Below are 25,583 nucleotides of genomic sequence, written 5' to 3'. Positions count from 1 at the left end.
ACACAGCGTGCGACGATGCTGAAATGAGACACGATACTTTGTGCTTATGCACATCCTAGAGAAGATGGCAAAACCGGGGTTCAAATCCTCTTCAGGCCGCCTTCCCGTACTGAGGGATGAATACCCAGCTCCGAATAAAATCAAGCCGCAGGATACCAGAATTGGGACGTCGAAACCTTTTGCGAGGTTGTAGTGCCACGGAAGAAGCAGAAGGATCAGGTCCGTTCTGATTTCGCTGAGGTCAGTATCGCAGGGAAGATCATCCGTCAATTCTTTGTGATCAAAAACCGGGGTTCGTGATGAACCAGCAAGACTCGAAGCAATGACCTAGAGTGGCGCAGATAGTTGATAGGCCTTCCACATGTTGGAAGTTTTGTTAAAATGCCGAATGAAGTCGAGATAGCTCTGGATAGATAGATAGACCTGAGGTTAACATATGCAGCTCCGGAAACCAGACTCTCTTAAGTTTTGACATAGTTAGCCCGTTAGGAACGATCGATTTACTCGCTGGTGTGGAACCATTCCTCCTTTTAATATAATACTAAGCAGATGTACAGCTCGATTTGAAATTCTCATTCATTATAACCATCATCACTATCGGTTAAGGAAAGTAATTACAACCTTTTGGGCCTGTTTGGAAATAGCCTAACCTGTTTGGCGAAGAGGCCCTTTGGATGAAGAGGCATCAGATTCAAGTGAACCGAATCTATCATTCTATTTAGATTGTAAACGCCATACAAAGAAGATAATGAAGCCTTCCTTACAGAACTGATTTATAGGACTACTCCGTAACATTTTTGCAGAGTTTTCGCACAATAGGTCAGAAACAACCAATGCTGCAAGGCTGCATCCGATTTCAGACTAGACTCCCTGATCCTGACACCTGGTCGAGCCAAAAATCGCATTGTACTACTCTTACGCGGTCTTGTATCGCGTTGTACGGTACGCGGACTGAGTAGCCGAGGGGGTCCTTGCGAGCCCGAATTCACTAAGAAACTGTTCCCTGGCTAGCAGATTTGATGAGACAGAGGACCCCTAACTTTCATTCCGCTTAGGCCCTCCAAGGGGAATAATCTGCTGTTGCTGGCATCCTCATCACGTGCCCAAACCATCGTAACCTTCCGGTTTTGGCCACCGTGCGAATATCTGCACCGGCAAACATCTCAGAGTCCTCCTGGGTTACTAACTCCTGTGTAACTGAATGATACTTCAAGATTATATCTTTTACCTAATCTCCTGGACAAACAGTCTGCGCTTGCATTTTTAAAAAAGCTCCAAGAACCTGGTTATGCGTACCAGTTGTCATGGGAAATTTCTTGGAAATGTGCTTGTGGTAATATTAACGAATGTTATTTCCTAAACTAATGCTTACCTGGCGAACATAATGGATGATGAATGAGATTTAGTATACACAGATTTAGTATATATAGTATGAGTTGGATTTAGCATATCCAACTTGAAGTAAAAAAATAAAAAGTTCTCGCACATCGCAGAATTCTCGCTTCATGTAAACACACGCACCACAAACAATAACGATACAGCACACAACCCTTCAACGTAAACGCACTGACAGGCCGTGGAAGAAAAACAGTCAAAACAAGAGCGCTACTCACACACATCCGCACTCACGCAGTTCATAAACGCCATGATGCGCTAGGGAACACGACCGAATCGCTGCTCCCATGTTTTTCGTGAGTGAAGTCGTTAGCGGTAGGTTTTGGAACTTGTATTGTGCTCGTTGTAGCTGGGCAAGGGAGAAGAAAATGTGTACCGTCGAGTTTGTCGCTTTGTTCCGCTAGAAAAGCTCGTGCAAATATCGTCCATATTTTGTGCACAACGGTAGACACCACAGCCTTACTCACACACACACATATATATACAAGCTTACAAAGTTCTTTATGGAGAAGACGGCAAGGCTAAAACCGGGTAAATCCAGCGTTTGCTTTCCTGCATGTGTGAGTGTGCGTGTGTGCGGATCGTCGTCGCCCATTGTTAGTGAAGTTTGAAAAATCTGCAAAGTTAAGAGAAGCAGACTGGGAAGTGTTCGAAGTGTGGAGTTTGTGGTAGACAGACATCAAAACTGGGCGTCGAGAAAAATGTGCGAAATGGCAGTGTAGAACGTAGTGGAGAAGGGGCAATTGCTTTCCATGGTACAAACTCCCACCGCTGTACCGAGATTGGTCCAAAGCAGGCGGCAACGCTCCAGTGTCGAAAATTCACCTTGTAGTCGCCTGCTTCGATCGGGTCGTGTGGGGTGTGTTTGAGCTGTGGTCTGGCGTGCGCAGATGGTTGGTTGGCTGGGAGAAAGAAGTTTTCCTTGAAACGGTTCCAGCCTCAGCAGCATCGGGACCGGTACCCGATATACAGTGCGTTAGTGTGTATGTGCAAGTAATGAAGTTTCGTTGCAATTAAAATCGCAACAGGCAGACCACAAACCATCATTCATCTCCCTTGCCTCCGGCGTGCAGTGTATGCCATAAAAAGGTAGAACAGGCCAGAGGAGCCCTAGCCCTAGCAAACCAAGCAGTTGCAGAAAGAGAACAAATCACCGATACACACGCACACACCTTCACCGAGCACTCGCCTCTGGTTTGGTCTGGGCCTGGGCCTGCACAAAACAAAGGGAATTTCCCGTGAAAATCATCGCCAGAGGAGAAGACCGGTTCCGCGGCCAAGTCTTCTTGGGGTTAAACTCCTTTTGTGCAGAACAGATCTGAACACACGGGTGGGGGGAGGTCACGCTGCTACAGGAGTAGGGATGCAAAACTCAGAATCGCATATTGCCCTAGCGAAACATAGCAGGCTAGCAGCATCGGCAAAGCATTTTGTTTTAATGCTTCATTTTTTGTTTTGTTTCTCTTGTAGGGCTATTTCTACGGACCGAGAGGTCTGTAATAGGACGGGAGTTGTGTTATCCAGATAAAACACATTTGGTTCACTATGACCCCCACCTTGCTCGTTACCATTCTGGAGGAAAAAAAAGACAGAAAATCACTGCCACCAGGAAAAAAGAAAACCGTAGCATGGCCTCCTGCGCCGTCGCCACTACTGGGTACGGCACGGTCTGTTGTTCCACATTGGGCGCTTGTCGCATTTTACCGGGTGTTGTCGGTTGTCGAAACAATAGCAGAATTGTGTGTTTTCTTTGCGATTGCTTTAGGAAAACAAACTAGAGCAGCAGCAATAATGAAAACAGTCAAAATTTTCTTTTTTGGCTGAATGAAAAACGAAATTTTATCCCTTTTCTGTGTGCAACACACACAACACTTATGTGTATGTGTGTGCATAAGATGCGTTTGTATGGTTTTTTTTTTGTACTAGCCTGCCTGTGCGTGTGCATCATCTATGCGGGAGTGCCAGTACAGACGATCGGGAAGGGACTCTCTCAGCTTCCTGTGGGGGAGAAAATACATAAAGTTTACCTCGCGTGCAGTCACCGCTTCAATTTTCACACTATTTTGTGATAGAAAAATTGTTCTCACAAAACTGCTCCAGTATGTCATGGAAAAATATTCAAACTAACAATTCTACAAACATTAGACTTACTTTATGCCAAAAAAAAAAACGATGATCTTTGGGTGCGGCAGGCACGGTGAATGTTGGGCAAACTGAGAATCGCAAAAAGAAAAATCAACGCCGCTCGTTGTATAATGTTATGAGAGGAAAAATCTGCGATGAAAAGAATGTGGCAGACGACATAACCCCCGTGCGAAATGTTTTAAAATAAGCTGGAAAAAGAAACATCACGAATTGATGAAGGGCAAGCGAGTGTGCGAGAAAAGGTGTGCGATTTGGACGGTGAAAAACGGGTGAAAATGTGTATCGGTGAAGGACCAACTCTACCATGTTGAGTAGTGTGTTCATATTTTAAATAAAATCTTGTTTTGTTTTTGGGAATTAAGTTACAAAAAAAGGGAAACATCTCCCACCTTTACATTGATTGATCCACCGGAAGGTTCGGCAAAGGTTGGGTCCGTTTTGTTTCCGGTTCAGCAAAGAAAAGAGGGCGTACTGGGCTGGGGCTGGTGCTGTGTCGTTCGTATCCCTGCCACTGTGATGTGTTTTTCCCGTGTTTTGTGGTTGGTGGTAGTATAGTGTGTGCTACATTTCGAAGTGAGCGCGTTGGTGTGCGTGCACGCCCCGTTAAGGATAGCGCAAATCACGTGCACTGTTAAAAGGATACGTCGTGTAAACGAGCGTGCGTTTGTGTGTGTGTTTGTTCCTTAAACGACGAAGGGTGTGTGCTGTGTGTGCGTATTAAATTGTGTGGTGCGATCAGTATGTTTGTTTGTGTAAGCTCGTGTGTATCTATATGCGTGTGTGTGCGCGTGTGGAACGAATATCCTGGGGTTTTGGTGCTGTGTAAATGAAATAAGCTCCAATTTGCTTTTATGGTGATCTTGTTAATGATTATATGGGCTGATGATGTGCCATGGATTAGCACTAGTGTTAAAGCATTAAATAGATACGTATGTGTGTGTTTTTATGGGATTGTGTGATTATTCGATTTGTTTTTTTTCTTCAACATCAGGAGTAGAAATAGAAAATAACGTGTAGAGTGCAGTGCAGTGCGAGTGTGTGTGTGTGTGCGTGTGGATTATAAGAAGTAGAGGAAAAAGTGGGTGCAGTTTTGGTGGTGTGTAGCAGTGAAAAAGCAAACAAAGTGTTACAAAAATAAGGAAGTGAATTGTGCATAACAGCTCCCAGTGGAGGAACTTTCCTCCACAAATCTTCCCAAAACAGTGGAAGTATCGCTTTATTGTTCGATTTAGTGTGTCTGTACAGCAGGCTACTGGGAGTTGCTATAAAGGACCTCTTCTTCGTTGCACGCACACCACTACACAAGGCAGCAGTAAACAGCAAAGCAGCAGCAGCAGCAGCGCAGCAGAAAGCATACAATTGCGCCGGTAACACTTGGTGGGTGCATCACATACACTCACACAAGCGTAAAATTTGCACCACCACCACCAGCAAACGGTGGTTTCCTACACAGGAAGGAATAACGCTCCTTACCGGAAGCTGGACGGTGTGCCGTGCTCTGCCTACTGCAAGAAATTCCTCACGCGTCAGCTGTTGTGTATGAATCCCGGCCGTCGTTCTTCGTGCTGAAGTGAATTTTGCACCCACTACTGCAACATCGTTCTGGTGGAACGCAAATACAACAAAAAGCCGCACAAAACGCGTAAATTTTCGCAACAAAAGCGCAACACAAGATGAGGTAAGTTTTGCTCTCGGCTTATGTTCCGTTTGCTCTTTTGCTGCAGTTTTTCACCCCTTCAAAGAATGCCGAATCGAAAAGAAAGGAAATGGGGCATTCCAATTAGTGGCGTGACTTTAACTGACCGGTTACGAACGAATGCGGCGTCGGTGGCTGCATCTCGTCGTCGTGGCTCTGTGTAGGGCTTTTTATGATTTTCCAAACCCAAACCGCACTTACCTAGCCCAGACTTGGCCTCGATGAAAAGAGGAGCGATATTGCTGCTGCTTATCTTTGGCTCTGGAACGTTGGAATGATTTTGCGGTATTCATTCATAATTTACAGCGCTCGTGTTGCATTATTCATGGCTTTTTGAAATAATTCTTAAACCCGGGCTGAGAATGGTGCTGTACGGTGCAAGATGCAATTAAACCTGGTCCAATGTAATTCATTTCCAGCCTTTCTTTGTGGTTGTGTTTTATGATTATTTTGAACTGGTAGAACTATTTGCAATTTTTTTTTGAAAGCCTTAATTATCGAAGGAAGCTAATAGTTTTATTTGGGATCGCAAAACAGCGCTTCTTCTTTTAGTCCTTTCAGCTGGTGTCTTCATGTTTAAAACAATAAGCGTTATCGGCATAGCACTCAATTCAAGTAATACTACGCCTTGTTGTTGTTAGATCTAGGTCCAATAATTGTTTGAAACATGCACAAGCTTGTGTTATGATCAACAAAATACTGTAAATTCACCTTTTTAAATAGGACAATCCTATGTTGGCTCTGAATTCAAATATTTGTGTGGTTTAGTAATGAATCTCAAGTAATCAGAAGCAAATGAACAACCTTATGAACGACCTCAGGGTAAATATGAACAATAAATAGTTAAATATTTTATCTAAAATTGTTAACGTAAAATAAAAACTCATGGATTAGATAGTCCCGGTTTACTTAAAAAATCTTATAAAATACCAGATTTCTCAGACCAAGAGTTCTACTGGGTTTTTCAAACTATTCGCGAACATGATCATTCCGGGTTTTGAATACCATCTGTGCTATATTGTCCTACATAGGAGGCCTGACGATCCAGCTATATACAGTGTCGGACAATATAATAAGACCACTTGATGTTTTAAAATCGTACGAGGTTATGGTGTCAATTTTCAACGGATTGACTTATTTTTTTCTGCAAAATTTAGTTTCAGATGTTGGCAAAACGTTTCTATCATTGTCCCAATGGAGTTATCGATTTAAAGTATCTCTTTGTTACTCTAATGAAAGTATGATCAAAACATGTTATACAAAACATAAGTCGATTCTCAAACTTAAAAATCGAAGAATTTTGTTTTTTAATGGTTTTTAATAGATGCCCAATCCACTCTTTCTATTTTTTATCCTTCACATTGTTCAGCTTTGTTATCAAAAACGGAAGATTTTTTGGACATATTTTTTTTTGACTTAATTAAAGTCTTTTTTTCAATGATTTGTGATTTTTTGTGAAAAAAAACTTAAATGGAAAAAAACCTAAGATGTTGAGGATGCTTTTTCCAAAGTTTTGTTTGATTATGGTATAATGGTATAATGTTTGAAGAAATATCGAAAGCAGTCGTTTGAAAATCGGGTATGTAGTATAAATAAGTCAAGGAACCGAGTAATGGCAAGCCAGTTCCCCTCGATGTTGTAGCGCCAAATAAGAGGAAAAAGAGTGTTTTTTTTATTTTTCTTTTTAGTTTGCTGTACCTAAAACTTAGAAAAAGGTAAAATAAATCCATCTATAAATAATCATAAAACACAATTTGACAAAGCTCGCAATTTAGATAATTTATTCTCTACTAGTTGCAGCCCAGCGCGTTTTCATGATGATTGTGACGAGATGTGCAATCAAGCTGTCTCAATTTGATGAGCATCGTTGTAGATAAAACCTTCTACAGGTTATGATAATTTTGCCTAGAATAACTTCACGGATTGAAGCAAATTGGCAAAATTACTTGAAAGCATTAAAATCAGAAGATAGTTCTTCGCAAGTTCAAGGACAAAAAAATCTTCTCCAAAAGTACGTTAGAGATGTCTTGCCTAGCTTAAAAATTGTTGAACTCATGATGATTCAGACTGTTGGTTGATTAACCTTCCCGGAAAATGTAATAGCTGGTTATTAGGAGAGTAAATATTTGCTTAATAATACCATAGAAAGTTATTTGGAGATCCATAGGAAAGACCTTATAAAGCCACTCTATTTACTGGCAGAGCTCATTGCTAATTTAGCCTTGAATGTCGTAATTTTTCCGTTTAACAAGTGGTTTTCATTAAACTCAGACCATTCCAAGCCAGATCCAAAAAAAATCAAAGAGATCGAAGTCAAATTAAGCTAAGAAGTTTATCCAACTGTAAGGTTTTATGTTAAACCATTAGTTATTAGTAAGACACATTTTGAAATTACATCCGTTGGTATGAATCATACCGAGATAAACTCCCCGCTGTATGTGTGTGTCACCAATTTTGTATTTTTCCACCAATTTTTCCCAATCCTACGTTCCCTACGCTACCAACTGGAACATTTCGTTCCGACAGCCCTTGACAGTTTGCTGACTAAGCCCGGTCACCCTTTGCAGAAATCGAGAAAAAAAATTGCAACCCCCTAGCCGAACGTCGTAGGGTTTATTGCATAGGGCAAAACGTACCAATTTTCACCCTCAGGACACACACCAAAATTTCCACGATTCACGTTCAGCCCAGTTGTCTCACAGTTGTTGGCCTTGACAATAAAATGCAATTACCGCTAAACGAGTGCAAAAGGGAGGTGTAGGCGGAGCAGGAAATCGATTGGTTGTGGAAGGAATTTAGCAAAGTGTTGGTCATATGAAGCTCATGAGGGTGGTCGCTCGATGCTGGTTTTTGGAAGGGCCCTCAGTTTTGTCCATGGAAAATTGAATTGGTTATAAAAATTAAAGCGCGCCTTGTTGGGAAACCGGTGTTTGCCCTTTCTTTATTACTTTATGCATCTGATGGATATATTTTTTTTATCTTGCTGTTCAGCTATAATTTATGTTTGCGATAAGGAATCTTTGACCAATCTATTGATGCACTCGTGTTCCCTCTTCATTTCCATTCCAACAGTGAACAAAGTATTATCGGTGCCCGGGCCTCGGTCATGGTGTACGACGATGTGCAGCGGAAGTGGATTCCGTCCGGCAGCTCGTCCGGCCTGAGCAAGGTGCAAATCTTCCACCATCAGCAAAACAACACGTTCCGCGTCGTTGGCCGGAAACTGCAGGACCATGAGGTCGTCATCAACTGCTCGATCATCAAGGGCCTCAAGTATAATCAGGCCACCGCCACGTTCCACCAGTGGCGCGATTCCAAGTTCGTGTACGGTTTGAACTTTTCCAGCCCGATGGATGCGGAAGCGTTTGCCCGTGCAATGATGCACGCCCTGGATGTAAGTAGCTTCGAACGGATCCATTGGTTCCACCACCAAAAAACCATTCTTCCAGGCACGTATTAATTTTCGATCAATCTTCCGCTGCCCCCAGGTTTTGAGTGGACGGGTTCCACCGTCGGCGACCATGCAAACGACCAATCCAAACCCGAGCCAGATGGCTGCGGCGTACGAGGAGGACATGGGCTATCGTACGATGACCCGTGAAGATGCGGCCATCATGCAGCAACAGCAGCAGATGACTAGTCAACCGCCGGGTGTGGGCCCACCGCAGCAACCGCCCAACTCCATACCGGGTCCGGGCGGTGGCATACTGTCCCCCCAGACGCCCACATCTCAGACGCTGCCATCACAAGCCACACAGCAGCAGCAGCAGCAGCAACAACAGACGCATCATCGTACAAACAGGTAAGGAAGGCCTTCGGTAACGGACTTACGCTTTCTCTCTCTCTCTTCAACTTCAAATTGTTTGCATCGGATGCATTCGGATGATGCTACTGCCATTACAACATCGCCAAGTGGATCCACTCAAGGGAGGTTTGGAAGTTGCTAAATTCGCTCGTATTGAAAGCGAAAACGTAAGAACCGTTGAGTTGTAGGGGAGATGGAAATTTAAAGAATCAACCTCCATTCGACAGACATTCTTCGGACATTCCTTTATTAGTTTTTTTTTATAAAATTTTGTTTTTAAGCTTAAAATGAGCAAAAAGATTAAAAAATTGAGATCTTTTCAAGTCCTTTCAAGGGGTTTGAGAGGAGATAAATTTCCCATATTTAGAGGCTTACTTTGGTAAGCTCTTTCAACGACTTGTAGCCATGTCGACAATAGTATACAGACAAGATGGTCAAATTGATGCTGAGAGTTGTTGAAAGTAGCACCTGCTCTAAGGAAAGGATCAGTTCGGTCTTAGCGCATCTCTATGTAGCTTGGTAAAGATATAAAGAGTTGACGTGCAGGATGTCCTAGAGCTATAAAGGAATGAACAGTGTTTCCTAATTGTGTTGCAGCCCGTGATTCATATTTGAAGAATGATCGGATTTGGAGGATCGATTCCAAGCTACTTTGGGATCGGTTGTGGAGATGGATTTAATGAGTCATTAAAAGAACTACCGAAACGAATTGAGGATTACATATCTGCGGACAAAAGCTCCTTTGGAACAACACCAAACAGTAAAAGAATCCTGGAAATTGTGAGGACGACTAAGGGCTCAGCTGAGGACACTCATCAGACCAAGTCACATTCCGCTGCATGATTCAGATACTACTTGCTCTATATTTTAGGGTGAATGATACATAAGGAAGTTCTACGTTTAACTATCCAGAGGAACAGTCTTTCCCTATGGAGGTCATAGCGTTGACAACTTTCTTAATTAGCTACCGATTCCGATGTGAACCACGACGAAAACCAAACACTCCCTGAGATGTGAGCACAACAATTCCGCCAAGAACTAGCTAACCTTTCTTATAGTGTACGCGCGGGCGTGGCATCACCGGATCCACGGAGCACGTCCCGTAGCACGTTTTCGCTTAAGGTGCGACCGGAAGGACGTGTGCCGTATGCGGTGATAGCTCCATAAAATATAGTTCAAACTTCTCCCATACTGCGACAGTACACGCTGATGAATCCGGTGTGCAAGTTCTGAAATGTGCATATCATATCTGACCACTCTAGTAGCTTCACACACACACCCACCCACCCGGGGATCGGTTTTCAACAACCGGCAGTCCTCATATCCATTCGAGCGTTTATGAGCCGGGTGGCGCAAGAGGTGCACTACGTTCGAAATAAATAATCCGGTAGGGTGTTTGCTGCTTGTCCATCCACTTACTTTAGAATGTGAGCAATGCATCGTTCGTGCACCAGCTACCCCCCCACACACACACACATGTTTAATTGCTATCTCCTGCACCGGATACTGCCATGGTGCATTCCACCAATTGCTGTAGATGCATTTTTTATAGCTTCTGTTCGCGGCACAGAGTACTCGAGCGGTCGAGATTGGTATGTGAGATATATGACGTGATGGAAGTGGTGGTGTTCTACGGACAAGAAGTGTTGGAAGATTTAATGACTTTTAACACCATTCTGTTGGAACATTATTTTGATGTTGTTATTAGCAAACGAAAAACCACAAAGTCCATAGTTTTATAGCAATAACTTAATCTCCGAACCAGTAACATGCATCCTTTGTGAAAGTATTCGGAGTGATGATTACACTTTCGCAAGAGGAGCATAAATACGCACCGGGTTACATATGGTGCCGCGCCCATCCCCCATCCACACCGATCAATTGGATGCGCGCGTCCATAAAAGATTGTGTGAGCATCAGCTCAACCGGAACCGGAACACAACACCAGTACGGTAACGGGCAGTATCGTTTGCTGCCGTACCGCCGCCCACTGTTGGGCGAGACGACGCGCAGCCAAAGAACGTATGTAAGCGGTTTTATTAGTGTTATTTGTTTTCCCCTTCGGTGTCCGGGGGAAGAAAGTACCTTTCAACAACGGACGCCGGAAGAAGCGAGTGAGTTACCGTCGCGTTTACTCATCTCATCGCTGTCCGTGGATGGATGGATGGATGGATGGTAGCTGGGTAGTATTTACCGGCCATCGCATACTCCACAATTATGATTGAACGGTGAAAGGGGAAAAGCAGTTTTCCATCGTCTCCCACCGCGGTCTGGTGCGGGTTTTGCGCCCTCCATTACTACCGACGAGAGGCGCGTCGATTGAGGTCCATCTTCTGACTTTTGCCTGCTGCGGCCCGATGATGTGCGGCAGAATCCGGATCGTTCTGGAAATGATCTGATGCAAATTCGTATCTGAAGAAGGCGCCCAAGGTGACGACCCGTAATGGAGATGAGTCGTCTGTTGGCGACAACAGGAACAGATTAAGCTTGATTTGATATGGAGCCAATTGGTTGATGATTTTGCAACCTTTTTTTTTGTTTTAGTACCGTGGCAGAAAGCGGGAGGTTTATTGCGGTAGCGGGATACCATCTCTCAATCATGTACGCGTGGGAATGGTTATGGTGACTCATGGGAGACATGATTGTAGCCAGGCAGAGATTTATTTGTACATGCTTGCCCCAGGATGGATGTATATGGAATTGACTGTGTGAACATCTTTATAGCAAATGCATCCTTGTAAAGCAAATGCGTTAGATGAAGGGTTTTACGGATCAGCATTAAATGTCCTCTTTTTATTCCCTAAACCTTAGTCTCCTAACCACTGTGGACGTCCCTAACATCCCCTCGTGAAAAAAATTGTTTTCCTCCCCTACGGGGGAAGTTTTCCCAAATTCCCTTCAACCCAAATCACTCCACCATTGTGTGTGGTCAGCGAAACAAGAGAAATAAATTGAAAATTTGGAAAAGTGGTCTCTCTAGTGCTTCGCCAGCCATGTCGCGTCATTCCCGTCGAACCGCGCTGCTTTTTGTGTGCCTTTCCCATCAAGGATGCAATTCTATCGAGCCACTCTTTTGTACTGGTTTCAGCGTCCTGCCTGTACTTGTCGTTTGGTTGTGTGACGGCTGCTGATTATGACGGCTGCAGGCAGATTGTCCATCCCAACAAACAGTGTGTCCCCCCTCCCCTTAGACTGCTTTGTCTGACGAGAGTGGTCTGCCTCTTGGTTGGATCTTGTTCTCGGGAGCTAGTTCTCGTGTATCTTTAGTGCTTGGTCGACTGTTACGTCTAGCCCTTATCACATCTTCCCAGCAACTCACCAACTTCCTTGCAGAGACTGCATTGGAATAAAAAAGAAAAAAACCGTCCTATCGAGGCTTTCTAGACGAGCACACGAATAGTACAGTAGAATATTATAGGATCGTTGAACTTTCACTTATCACTCTCGAGACGATGAACAAGGCTACCCCGAAGTAATAGCCACGATGCAAGGGAAAAAGCAGCATAGGAAGACCGTCTCCCGCTAGTTCGTACGCTATCTTGCTGATGCCGCGATGAATGGCGTATCGCTGATCCGCGTTCGCGTCCCTCTCCAACCACAGAATCTCCAGTCATATTATGCTGGGTTGGCTCGATGGACGGTGCTGCACTTCTCTTAGCTGATTTCTCAAGGGGCGGAGATGAACACTCTGAACGCATAAGAGATCGAAGATTGATTGAAGAAATTAGAGCAAAGCGGGTGTGCGTGCGTGCCGTGCTGTGTGTTATCGAGTGGAATTCATTTGGCTTTTGTGCTCGCTTTTGGGATTTGGGATTATCTAACTCTGATGGCTTTCCCAGTAGACATGTGTTTTTCCTATTTTTGTTTGTGAAGGCACGATCTTTAACATGGTTCATTAGCTTTAATCGATTGTTAATTATGGAGGTTTATGGGTTTTTGGTTGGGAGACATGTGATAGATGGGATGAACATATCAGTAGCTAGATTTACTTTACACAGCTAAGATTGCTTGATGGATCGAATATCGATATTAAGTGCATTTGATGGCTCTATCATCTTCTAAGACATCAGCTCTACTGTTCCCGAACATTAAAGGGACGCTCTGGGTGTTTAACGTTAGCAGATTCCACCAGCTTCCGCTCGTGTGCAGCACATGCGCAACAAATTAACCGGCGAGCAGCAACAAAACAGGGCGTAAGTGAATTATACGAACCGGCCTCGTTGGTCTGGTCTAGCTATCCAGCTCAGAAATAGCGTAGTGCGAACCGCGTAAATTCAATTTACTGCTTCACACTCTCGCTCTTCCTCGCATCAAACGCGCATCACAACACTACACGCAGATCTCGGTCGGTCTGCGGTTACGCCTTCACGCTTAATTTTTTTTGTGCTTTGGCCACCAATGCGTACGCACCCATAAGCCCGTAGTAAGTTGGTGGCCTTTCCACAGCTAATCAGCATACAATCAGCACGCGTCTTTCGCGGTCCGGTGCGTCGCGCTGGCACAGTGGCCTGATTATGGTGTGTGGATGCGTAAACCTCTCTCACTCTCTCTAGTAGAAAAAGGGATGCATTGTGTAGCGCGTCCGATTATAACGATCGGTTGAAGGATTCATAATTTTTAAATGAATTTATTGGGCAATTTTGTTTTTGCTCTACTTGCGTGCGTTTGAGTGGCCTTGAATTCGGGCTGAAAGGTGGCTAGTATGCAAATGACTGTTCTCGAAGGACCGCACGGTGTCGGTGGTTAGCAAATTGGACGCTATCATCTTCCCTTCCCCAGTGTGCGTTTAGTGAATAGCGTGTTTAAGGGCATTACCACGGTTGGTCACCTTAGGAGTGTGCTGTTTTGGGCATGGTGTTAACCACACGCAGAGTTGCGTAACTGTTGGAATGCCGTTGGACGGTCCGATGTATTAAATTAACAGGTTCGAGTGGTGTCTAAGTTGACGCTTGGCTCAATAAACTGTTAAAAGTCTGAAGGTATGCAATCATTATTTTTAAGAATCTCTTTGAATGTTGTGCGAAGGTTTAGAAATTATATTTCTCGTACTGCAATCAGCTGCGACTCTGATAATCTATTTAGCCGTCTCAAGAACCGGTGAAAGACTCGAGAAGGCCCCCCCCTAGAATATTTTGTGTGCAGCACTGTGGCCTGTCATTTTTATTGCACTGTGGGATTTTTGTATGGTCATAACTCGTTTTATATAAACATTGTGCATTGTTCCTTAATACTGTTACTGGAGAGCGAGTAGAGCATGATAATATACATTGTAAAAAGTGATTAGAAATGTTGATATTCTTATTTTTCCTCCTTTTCTAAATATCTATGCCCGTTAACAAGCAATACGGCAATCCAATCATTGCAGCAATCCATCAGCAATACGGCCCGGCCGTTCTTTATGAATAAAAAAAACAAGTATCCAAGCCTGATTGGTTGTAAGCCTGATTGGTCACTCCTAGCGTGACCAAAAATTATCACATAGCTCCTGTAAGCCAATATAAATGGTCAGGATAGAGAGAGGGGGATGTAATCGAATAATAAGCAATATTTCATTCGACTTTATTAAACCATTTTTGACCACACTGAAAGCACACTGTGAAGCTTTCGCAACGTGTACTGCGGATTGCATACATTAAGGCGTAAATCCTATAGTGCCTAACAAATTTCGTAAAGGGGAGGGTCTTCTCGAGTCTTTTACCCAAGAACCTGATAAATTAAAAAGCGAAAAACAATTGCATACTTTCAGGCGTTGTTAGTATATCAGTAACATTAATTTACGATATGTTTGGTATTACGCTCAGTTCTTCTAGCATCTATCTGCTTACACATTCAATAGCTGATAGTGATTGCAATATCTAGCCTTGTTAGGTACGATGCATATGTAGCTGCGTTTTTATTCATCCCATCCCTGATATGAACAGAATGCCCTTTTACTAACATGTGACACGTGTGTGTGTTCCGTCCATGTACATTTTATTTGCATTTTTTTACATCACCCCCACCGATCCTTATATGTTTGACCGACGACGCAATAGTGGAATGCAACACCACCACACGTGTTTCTGTGCCCTCCTGAGCAGGTTCTCCTCCACCTCCCCCGATACGCTATCATCATTTAGTTTAATAGAAGTTGTGGAACTAGTTTGTAGGAAGTTTTTTTTGTTTTGTTCGCCCGCTGCACGTCACGTCACGAAAGGTTTTGTCCATAACTGCTAATTGGTCTCACTGTCATGTAAACCGGGTGGAATGGGTTTTTGCATACTCGTTTGTTTTGTGTGTGCCCGGCAGAGTAGTTTGTTCAATACTTTCTTCCTGTTTGTGGTTCTTTTTTTTTGCGAAATGGTGTTAGAGGTATTGTATTACATAGGGAAGGATTGGCAGGAATGATGCACATCCCATTGCGGCTCACAGTCAGAGCGAAAGTAATGAGTTGCAATGCGACAAGCAAAGTTTAAACAGAACGTTCCGCCTATCTGGCTAACTTCTTTTTACTGTCAATATATATATATATATATATATATATATATATATATATATATATATATATATATATATATATATATATATATATATATATATATATATATATATATATATATTTTTTTTTTTTTTGGAATCTATTCTTCTGATCCTCTCCGAGAGACCCTATTTTCTCGTATATTGTGTAAGCAAACCATCTCCAGCGTGGTCACCTCTTCGCGTGGTGTAGATATGCCGAAATTGAATCACACTCAATTATACCCCAATTAAGGGCACATTTTGTCACCAGGCTTCGATACAGCGATCGATTAACCGAGCAAGGGCTTGGCTACTTTACATCCCTTTTAAGGGGGCTTGTGGGGACTCAGCTAACGCATGCCAGAGGCAGTTTCTGTGACACAATCGATCGTTTTGTGGTTTATGTGGTGTGACTTCTGCTGGAGGAAGGTTAATTTGGACTGTTTGTTGTACAATTTTAGTGTGTGTTTCAATTGACTCCACTCTCGGGAACGGAAGGGATCTCCATCAGACTTTATAGGCTTCGACGATAGGAACACTGCGTGTCTCTTTAGCACACATAATACGGGTTGCGCATTCTTGTTTAAGGAAATGTTAATGCTTGTAATACCACTGGCCAATTGAATCAGCTCAGGGGAGGGAGAATGCTCAGAAGCACGTTCAAAAAATTACTTCCGCGAATTAGCTTTACTTTCACGCTAGATAATTTATCTCACTTTTCCTTCTGTTCCGTCGTCACATCATTACGACCAAACAAACGTGAAGCTTTCTTAGCGTGGTAGATTATCCACTCGTTTGTTTTTTTTTTTTGCGCTCGCCTTCTCGCCGCTCATACACACAATGGCCTTAACCGTTTTTCCGCCCCGACCGAGGAGGTGGTGTGTTGATTGAAAAATTAGCCCTTCACGCGCGCCAAGTCAGCAGAGGCCGATGAGGGACAGACAAGTGCGAGACGCACTTACACACCACGGAAATGTCGGGACATTCGTTGTGGACGTTTGTTTCACCCGCAGCCAAGGCTGTTAGTTTGGCCGGGCAAAGTGGAAGTGGTGTCTTATCAACGCATCATACCGTATCGCTATTATCATCCCGGTGCTGAAAAGTGAGTTGATTTTTTGTGTTCCGATAAGTCAAGGAAGGGAACAATTTTGGGGCGTGATGAAGTTACTATTTTCTTGATAATTTGCTTCGTCACAATGGTATTTATTGCACCCGAAAAAAAAAAAACAAGAACCTCCCAGTACCCGTCAGAATTGTACGGAAGGTATATGGCAAGAGAATATGCGTTTAAAAAGCAATATCAATTTGTCTTGGGGCTTTTCTTCTCATGTAATCGACTACCGCCTTACCACACACCCAACAAATAATCGCATAACATTCGTACATGCCCTTCGTGTCTGTGTGTGTGAGTTACGCGAGAGTAAGATAAACATGCCACCGACATGTTTGTTGCAGGAAGTTGGCTAAAGTACCACGAAGAAGCACAGCAGCACGCAAGTAATGTGTGGCATCTTAATAGTGGCAGACAGTACAGCCCTACAACGCTTCTTCACCTACCTTCAACTCAGACTTCAGATGGAAAACCGGGGGGAAGCAAGCAATTGATGATTGGGACCCATCATTACCGGGTGGATATATGCTTTTGGAGTGAAATTTGAAACATTTTACTTATGAGCTCCCGCTCCGTCGACTCTCAGGGAAGTAATTTGGCGGGAATCTGTACGATGCAGTTGCACGTATATGCAATCCAGCAGCAGTCCAGCAATCACCCATGCTGCAATGCTTGATCTTCATGTTTCATCGTGCTAGACGCAGCCTCTATTGTGTTGCTGTGTGTGTGTGTGTGTGTGTGTGTGTGTGTGTGTGTGTGTGTGGTAAAGAAGTTGCAATTTAGATTAGACTGATTGCGAACACTCTCACCTGGTTAGTGCGGTGCTATGCGAGCTATGTAAGACATGCCGAACCGGGTGATATTCCTCAGCCTTGGTGGGAGAATCGATAGAGATAGGGATCGGAAGATAAGAATGACGAAATCTGTGCAAAAGAATGGCGCCAGAGAGAGAGAGGAGAAATGGTTGTGACTTAACCGTGTTGCCAAACATGTAGAGAAAATTATGGGAGTATGCTAATAGAAACATGCATGAAGATGAGATAATTTGCCTAAAGCGAGAAGAGCTGTGGGATATACTGTTGCATCAATCACGTACACGGTGTAAATTTGTTGATGAATGGTTGTTGTGATGGCTTACTCATTATGGTTTCAAGATAAACTAAGTAGTTTGAAGATTGGGATGAACTTAAGTAAAGGAAATTCTGATTCTTGTAACGCGTGAGGGGTATTTAAACTTGGAACAAGTAGGAATTGGAGCTTGGGGTAGTCTGGTCCACATCTAATCTCCTCTCGATCGTCCACTCTTTTATATAAGACTGGCTATGGGTAAAACTAGTCAGGAAAGCCCAGGAATGCAGGGTCTACATCCCTCGAGGTTTGCGGTGATAGTGTCAACGTTTGGACCTTTCCTTATTCATATTTCATATTTAAGATGGGATTGTTGACTTGAACCGAGCTGGCTTGGCTTAAGGAAAAGAATAACTTGCATCTTGTTGATTCTCGCCGTCCATCAGAATTGAAATATTATGACTTACCGGAGGCCTTGACCGTGATAGAGCACGACTCGGAAGCAGAGTATTGGTTGACGGTGACGATCTTGAGGCAGAAGAGGAGTTTTGCTTCCTTGGCACGATCGTAACTTCGGACAATAACGTGAGCAGTGAAATCTGAAGGCGCATTGCTGAGGATAAATCGTTCCTACTACAAGCTCCACAGACTCCTGAGATCCAGAAGACTTTTACCATGCACGAAATACGGCCGGTAGTCCTCTAAACTCAGAGGACACCAATGGCGGGTTTTAGAGACTATCTTTGGCGGTGTGTGCGAGCAGTTTGACTGAGCTGTTTGACGACTGAGGTTGTCAAAGCCGAAAAGGTACGCTGGTTAGGGCACGTGATGAGGATGCCGGAGGCATACCCTACCAGGAAGGTGCTCGACAGGAGTCAGACCTGAGGGAGATCGGATACAACCGGGGGTGGAGGAGTGCAGTCATGGACCGAAGGAACAGGCCAAGAACGAAGAAGAGAAGATGACTCGCTGAGTCCTGATGGCTCCCTGAATAGAGTAAAACAGTTAAATTGGACATGAACTATAGAGACTTGCTAGGATATCTCTTGGATGTTTATCCTCTGAAGGTGATTAGATGCCTGTGCATTATTCAAAGAGGGCCTAAGGTTGACTTTAGATGACTATGTGGAGTTACTATACACTGTAGCCATGCCTTGGATAGAAGCACTAGTCTATGGAAGGTTTTAAGTATGGCAGCAAGATTCTTGTTCTTGCCAAACCTCTGTGAAAAGTCAAAAATGGTTGTCAGAAAATGCCTCAGATTATTTTGTATCGAGAGAAGTTGACATCAATCGCACTTCCACTAATTCAAAGCTCCTTCAAAACAGTTTTTGATGCCCTTCCCAAGTAGACTTTAGGATCTTGTTCGGGTAGGATTGAAGATGTGATCAGACAGCTGCCTGTAATTTTTTTTTACAATTTATTAAATGTTATCGAATTTTTTTTTCTCTTACAAATATGTAAAATTTGTCCTGGAAACCCTGTTTAGTTCGAAATATTATACCTTAAAGTGGTTAATTTATAGCTTATTCTTAAAGAGCTTTTTTAAGTATGGCGGTACTGGAAAAAGAAATCACAAGTCTAACAAAGATAAATTTATTTTCCTCATAGTTGTCCCAGCAACACAATTCTAAGTTTGTTAAAGTAGACTACAAATTTTATTAGACCGCACATCATACGCCAAACGACGAGAAGGTCATTCTGTCCTTGCTGACAGGACCATTACCTTGCGAACGGAACGGATATTGGATTACATCACAGTTCTGGACAGCGTAGATGTCATGCTGGCCACCTCACTGAAGTATTTCTATATTTTCCACCATGCATTGCTGCAACATAAACTCGAGCAACCACCTCGTGTAAAGATTGATGTTCCTTTGTACTGCCGGTCCCCCCCCCCCTCCCTGCGGTTCAGCACTGTGATACACAATGTTCCCACGACGCTGGCGACTCTATAGGACACAGTGTGCCGTTGTTGGGTACGGGTGCGTCCAAAGCTACTTTTTCGTTCCTAGAATAATTAGGGAAACCTTTTGTGATTTAATTATGGTTTAGTTTTCTCCGTTCTTTTTCGTGGGGGCGTCCGTCCTGGGGAAGTCTTTTGAAGTTCAGGGGTTTTTGTTTTCTCTCTCCCCCGGCAGAGACTCTATAATTGAACGGTGATGCGCGGTGGTTTAACCGAGAAGTACTCTGGTCTGCAGATTTTTTTCGGGTTACGAAAGAGAGACACAATCTCAAGTGGTAAGCTTTAAGTACGCGAACCAAAGCCCAATGATTTATCTTTCGCTCTAACCGCATAACCGCAAAGGCAGAAGGCAGCACCTTCATAGATCTTCGCCCGCCAGAGCTTGTATTTAGTACTGTGGGTAGCTATTTCAACTTCTACTTCTATACACATAGTCACAGTTTCCGGTGTGTCCAAGCCCTACACACACACACTCACACAAAAAACCTCCGAAGTTTGCCACAATTAAAAACGTTTAAGCGAGCGTTGAAATGAAGAGGTCAGCAAAATGTGAGGCGGAAAAAAGGCAAGCAAAACGGAACCCAAAACAGTCCGATGACACAGATTCCGGGGAACCCTTGACTCGAGGCACACTCTGTGTTGTGTTGTTGTGCTGTGTGGCTTTTGGTTCCTTCCGGTTGGGGTAGATAGCGGAGTGCATTCATTAGCTGCTCTCTGAAGCTTTTTCCACTTGTTGTCCGTTGGCAATTCTTCTCTTATCGTTCTCATGTTAGTTTTGTGTGAGATTCTTCATTCTAGTCTTTACATTGTTAAATTTGATTGTTGTTTTAGTAGTGAGTTATAGTGTTTTTCTCACACTTTTTGTTTTACTTTTAATTAATTTTATGATAATTTTTTTATTCTCCTTTTTTGTGTTTATTTGATCAATTTCTAATTCTTAGGTTCTTAGCTACTTAAGTTTACTTTATTTAAGCAATCTTTTTTTATCTATTAAAGTTAAGCCACATTTTACCCCAGTTGCTTCAACTATAAAATACTAATCCTCCCGTTCTACTTTCTTAAGTCTCTCTAGTGCTGTTGTCTTGTTTTGTTGGTTGTGAGTGTACAGCTCTGGTACACCGAGCCTCTCGAACGACACCGGAAGTACACCACTTAAGTAGGGAGTAATGAACAACGCAATGCAACAGAGAAACTGGGCTATGCATTTGTTGCTCTCCTTCGCTGTCTCTCCCCTTTTTTGCCCATCTCGGTGCGAAAGGCGTTGATTGCCGCATCCTCTGCAACTGGGCAACTGTGTGCATCTTCCGGACATGACTTACCCATGTGTGCGCCGCCCCACCCTTCTTTCTGTTGTGCTTCACAACATCTGCAATGGGTTCAGTGTGGCAAAGTGCAGCAAGCGTCACTCACTCCGTACCGAGACAACTTTGTTGCAGCGCCTCAGCACTGTAACAGGAACGCTCGGAGGAAGTTTGCGCTATTTTTTATCCAAAACTCTCGGTTTCTACGTACGGAAAAATTATGCAGCGTTATAGTTTTTACGTCCAAAGTAAACTATTTCGTGGCTCGGTTCGGAATTTGGGAGTTGGGATGGGGAATAGTTTTACAAACTCGTTAAGACAGTGTGTGACGCTGAGCTGTGTTGATTATAATAATCCTCCATAAGCTGCCCTTTGGCGAACGAAAAATAGTGATAGGGATTAATCTGTTCTAAATCCATCGGGTAGTCCTTTTAGTGTGGTAGAGTATAGAATATTATAATGAAAGATGTCCTGCAAGCTTAAATATCTACCTACCCTTACCTTCATATTTGTGAGCTTCTCAAGCAATGGCAAGCAACGAGTCATCACTATAATTTGAATGTTCAACTTAAAAGCCAGCTCATAGTTCACATGCATGTCATTGTGCGTTTTGCAATGCATCACAACATCCGTTTGGGTTCTCATCATGTCAGTAATTTTCTCGGTAATCACCTGTGTCACCCCAAGTATTTACTCACCTCACCTTTGGCTGTGTTGCATTGTACGGAAGTTTCCGAGCAAAGAAATCTACGCGTACAGTTAAAGAAAGAACTCTGGATCTGATTTGCCTTATCAGTCGGCTACCCGTCAGGAATTAATCATCGTCTGTTTTGCTTGTAGAATCTGCAGACTCAACACAGAAAGCAACGGAGCTGGTGACGTGTAGCGTAAACAGTGGCGTTGTCACATTTATTTATCGTTAAATACTACCCGATAAGATATCGCAACCGCAACTTTCTTACCGTATGCTGACGTCGCAGGGCAATATCACCAGTTGTGTTGGTATTGCAATGTTTGGCTATGATGGTTAAAACTTGAAGCAGAAGTAGCTTCTACCCATCGTTATGGATTTTCAAAGCAATTAAACCCCCTTTGTTGTTGGGCTGAAAATCTTATGCACAAAGATGGTAATGCTGTTGGAAGCATCGTGTCGTTTAGTGTCGTTAATTATGAGATCGCCGTTAATCGACAAGTAAACACAATCACTACCGCATGCTGGGTGTGTAGTTATGTTTCATTTCTGACCAATCTACAGGCCCCCTCCCCATTTGTATTTCGTTCGCATGGCGCATTAATCGTTTTTTATGCGCCACTAGACCGGCTGGCAGTGGCAATGAGCCGGAAAAGTATGGGGAGGAACTCTTCTCTAATGGAAGGGTACTTGACTGCCTGTGTCTGTGGCGCTGCAAGTGAGTGGGGTTTCGATAGTGTCACTGGGGTTGGTTGCTTTGAACCAAGCAAGAACCACCCGAAATGGGAAGTGAAGCAAACCATGCTTGCATTAAAAAGCATTCTGGAGGGGCTTCTGCTTGATTGTTGTGTAATCGGGAGGGGGGTCGGAAAGCATCATACATCATTACAGCCCAAAACTTGCGATGCTTTACAATCAGGCCATAATTATGATGTCTACTTTTGGGGTCAACCAGTTCCAGTTCTTTTTCTGGTTTGGTTTTGGGATGATTTGGTTTTGTTTTTGTCTGCTTAGCAGAGAGGAGAACAATTATTTGCCTGTTAAATGCATGAAACAAGCCAGTTATAGATAGAAGCATCAGGAACCGAGCAGTTCCGCTTTCTGATAGGGGAACGCCGTCTTGAAATACCTACGGACAATTCAAACACTTGAACAAGACCACCTGGTAATGATGGTTTTGGTTTTAACGTTGGTAAATCGATGTCCATGTGAGACAGGCCGAATATGTTATAATAGCCCAAGTTATGCTTTTCATTTTTTAATCTTCAGTCGCAAATTGTCTTACCTCTAATGTACTCAATTTATTGGCTCTACAATTTCGAGGGCTCTTGGTGTGTCATATTCTCTGACTTCTTAGACTTTTTATTTTTCAGAAGATGAATCCAGCGTAAAGGGAAACTCTGGACGTCTGGACGAGAGTTGATATCGTTTTCTTGGGGTATCGGGCAACCCCTTTTTAGACACTTTTGAAGTGTTTCTCAACAAATTTAACTTTAAGTGTACTAGTGCAAAAAATTGTCTCACTTTGTTATGATTATTGATTGGTACGTCAATTGTACTTTCGACGGAAAATCGTTGCAAGGAAAACTGTATGGTTCAATTTAATACCAACCAATTCGTCTCATTTATCCTACTTCTTTATCCTAAAGGCATCATCATTTACACAGCACACTTATGGAATCCCATTTAAATTCCGATTAAAATCCAATCGCATCCTGCTCGTATTCCAATCGATTTTTAATCGAAACCTATTCGAATCCAAATGAAATCTCAATCGGATTCGAATTCTTATCGACTCCAAATCGAACTCGGATCCCTATCGAATCCGAATCGGACTCGGAACCCTATCGAATCCGAATCGGACTCGATCCAATTCGATTTAGGATCCAATCTGATTCCAATGGTTTTTAGGGACTGAATCTTCGAATCCTCCGATTCCCAAATCTCTCAGCACTAATTCGAAACATTCGCTTTTTTATAGTGACGTACAATATATTACTACTTCTGCTTCTTCCTTGGCACTACAACCTCGACAGGTCTTGGCATGTCATTTCTGGCTTTCTATTGACGTACGGGGAGGCGGTTTGGATGGGATTTGAACCCCGGTCCTGCCGTGTGAAGACCGGCGCTGTTATCGCCTCTGCCACCCGACCGTCCTCACAATATATTTAAATCATTTTTATTTACGATTTTTTAGCCTCCTACTCGCTTTCTAATTTTGTACGTCGCTGTAATCTAACACATATTTGATAAAAGGTTCCTCAACCTCAAAAAAAAAAAAACAACTAAGAGAGAAAAATCTCCTTCTAAAAAGATACTGTTTGAAAATTTTGTACCAGAATTTTCATCATAATAATCGTTTTTGTGAAAACGGCGCACAATCTTGTCCATTGAATTCCATATAAAATTTGATATTATTTAAAAATGGTATTTACCAACATGGAAAAATGTGCTTTATGTATGCTGGGAAAGCAAGTTAAACATGCTGGATCGTGACGAAAGTAATTATATTTGAATCATACGGCAGTTAGCGTCGATGGCATGATTATTTTTTGCTCAAAACAGTTTACCCTGCCCTGCCTGTCTGTTTGCCAACTGTAAAATCCGGACGTGTGACACGATTTATTTAAAAAAAACTAAACCCTCGCCTTGCATCCTGCTCCGTCGCTCTTGGAAATAATTTACTATTTATGATTATGATGAATGAACTGCTAAACATGTCTTGACTGTGAAAAGCCATGTTGCATTGCAGCCGACTGTGTACTAAATCATCGTTCGAACAAAATCCCGTACAAGGAACGCGGCACAGAATAGAACGACCAGAAACGAACACAACTTCCTTCTACCCGGGGTTCCATTGGGAGGGTAGAAAAACTAGGAAACGTGCATATCATCATCCAGAACCGACCGACCTGTTTCCTGTCCATTCGTGTACGCCGCCCCATACCACCCATTTGCACCCTTTTGCCTGCTTGGAGCGCGATTGTAATTTCCTAAAGATGATGGAAAAGTGGGTCGCGTTCTATAGCTCCTAGAGTCGAAGAAAGCACAAACTACTAGTGAAAACCACTCTCGCCACGAACGGTGATGTGTAAATTCAGTGCCCCGGGAGGGGTGGTGAAATTCCTGCAGCACATTACTTTTCCCGTACGCTTCTTTTGCATTTGTGTGTGGTACTGTGTAGGGAGACTGACTGCAGGCTGGCAGGCTCTAGCACACCCACCTACTTGTCTCGAGTACATTTCAACTTACTTCCATTAACTTCTCTCTATTTTTTTGCTCCTAGTGTGCGGATTTGTTTTTTTTTCTGTGTCACCACCTCTCCAGAGCGAAGTTGTCCCATATTCATTGTGTGCGGCTTGCTGTACGGTGTGTGTTGTTTGCCTGTTTTTCGTGTATTATTTTTTTCTCTCTCTAAAGAATCACATTTGTTTTCCACGGTTTTATTATTACGCCCAAAAGGAGTCCCATTTATGGAGTGGTGGTTTTTGGAGCTAAGGTGGGAAAAGTGCGAAGAAAATGCGACGCACAGCCCTAGCGGCTTAACCCTTAGCGGACGCGAAAACACTTGTGTGCGGGGAGGTTATGGACCTTTTCTCTTCATCACTGAAAGCAATTTTTCAGCATTGAAGCATCTCAAGATGGCATTGATGCAAGAACTCGTCAGAATCTCTTGCTCACTCTAATCCCGGCGGTGGAGAGGAGGCGAAGACATATGGCTCGATTTCGGAGAACTCCTGCGGAGAGGCTCACGGAGCAGATTTCTTGGCTGTTTCCATGCAAGAAAATAAAAACGAAAACTATTCCCGTCCGTGTCGTCTCACTTGCGGACGCGATTGTTTTTCTAACCTAATAAACAGAGAGTGGTGGAGTGGGTCTCCGGTTTCGTCGGTGTGTGCGGTGAGGC

General features: G+C 43.2%; 1 protein-coding gene and 1 long non-coding RNA gene across 12 annotated transcripts in view; one reads left to right on the top strand and one right to left on the bottom strand.

The window, feature by feature from the left end:
* Positions 1–1,615: 1,615 nt before the first annotated feature.
* Positions 1,616–25,583, top strand: part of LOC118503433 (protein enabled) — a 39,023-nt gene continuing 15,055 nt past the window's right edge. For 6 of the 11 annotated variants that reach the window (XM_036036688.1, XM_036036682.1, XM_036036685.1 and 3 more), the window contains exons 1-4: positions 1,619–1,710; positions 4,532–5,218; positions 8,309–8,630; positions 8,725–9,038. In XM_036036688.1, the coding sequence (XP_035892581.1) occupies positions 5,214–5,218; positions 8,309–8,630; positions 8,725–9,038 (641 nt within the window). In that variant the 5' untranslated portion in view covers positions 1,619–1,710; positions 4,532–5,213. Of the gene's footprint in view, positions 1,711–1,903; positions 1,927–2,462; positions 2,485–4,531; positions 5,219–8,308; positions 8,631–8,724; positions 9,039–25,583 lie in introns of those variants that run through there. The other 5 variants (XM_036036687.1, XM_036036678.1, XM_036036686.1 and 2 more) reach the window with 5 other exon arrangements.
* Positions 20,543–21,246, bottom strand: LOC118503434. Its single transcript, XR_004905183.1, has 2 exons — positions 21,197–21,246; positions 20,543–21,050 (listed from the first exon to the last, which is right to left on the bottom strand). It is a non-coding gene; the product is annotated as an uncharacterized LOC118503434 (long non-coding RNA).

The sequence above is a fragment of the Anopheles stephensi genome, chromosome 2 (assembly GCF_013141755.1).
Source record: "Anopheles stephensi strain Indian chromosome 2, UCI_ANSTEP_V1.0, whole genome shotgun sequence".
Classification (NCBI taxonomy): domain Eukaryota; kingdom Metazoa; phylum Arthropoda; class Insecta; order Diptera; family Culicidae; genus Anopheles; species Anopheles stephensi.
Note: the sequence above shows the minus strand (reverse complement) of the source record. Positions and strands in the feature narration are given on the sequence as shown.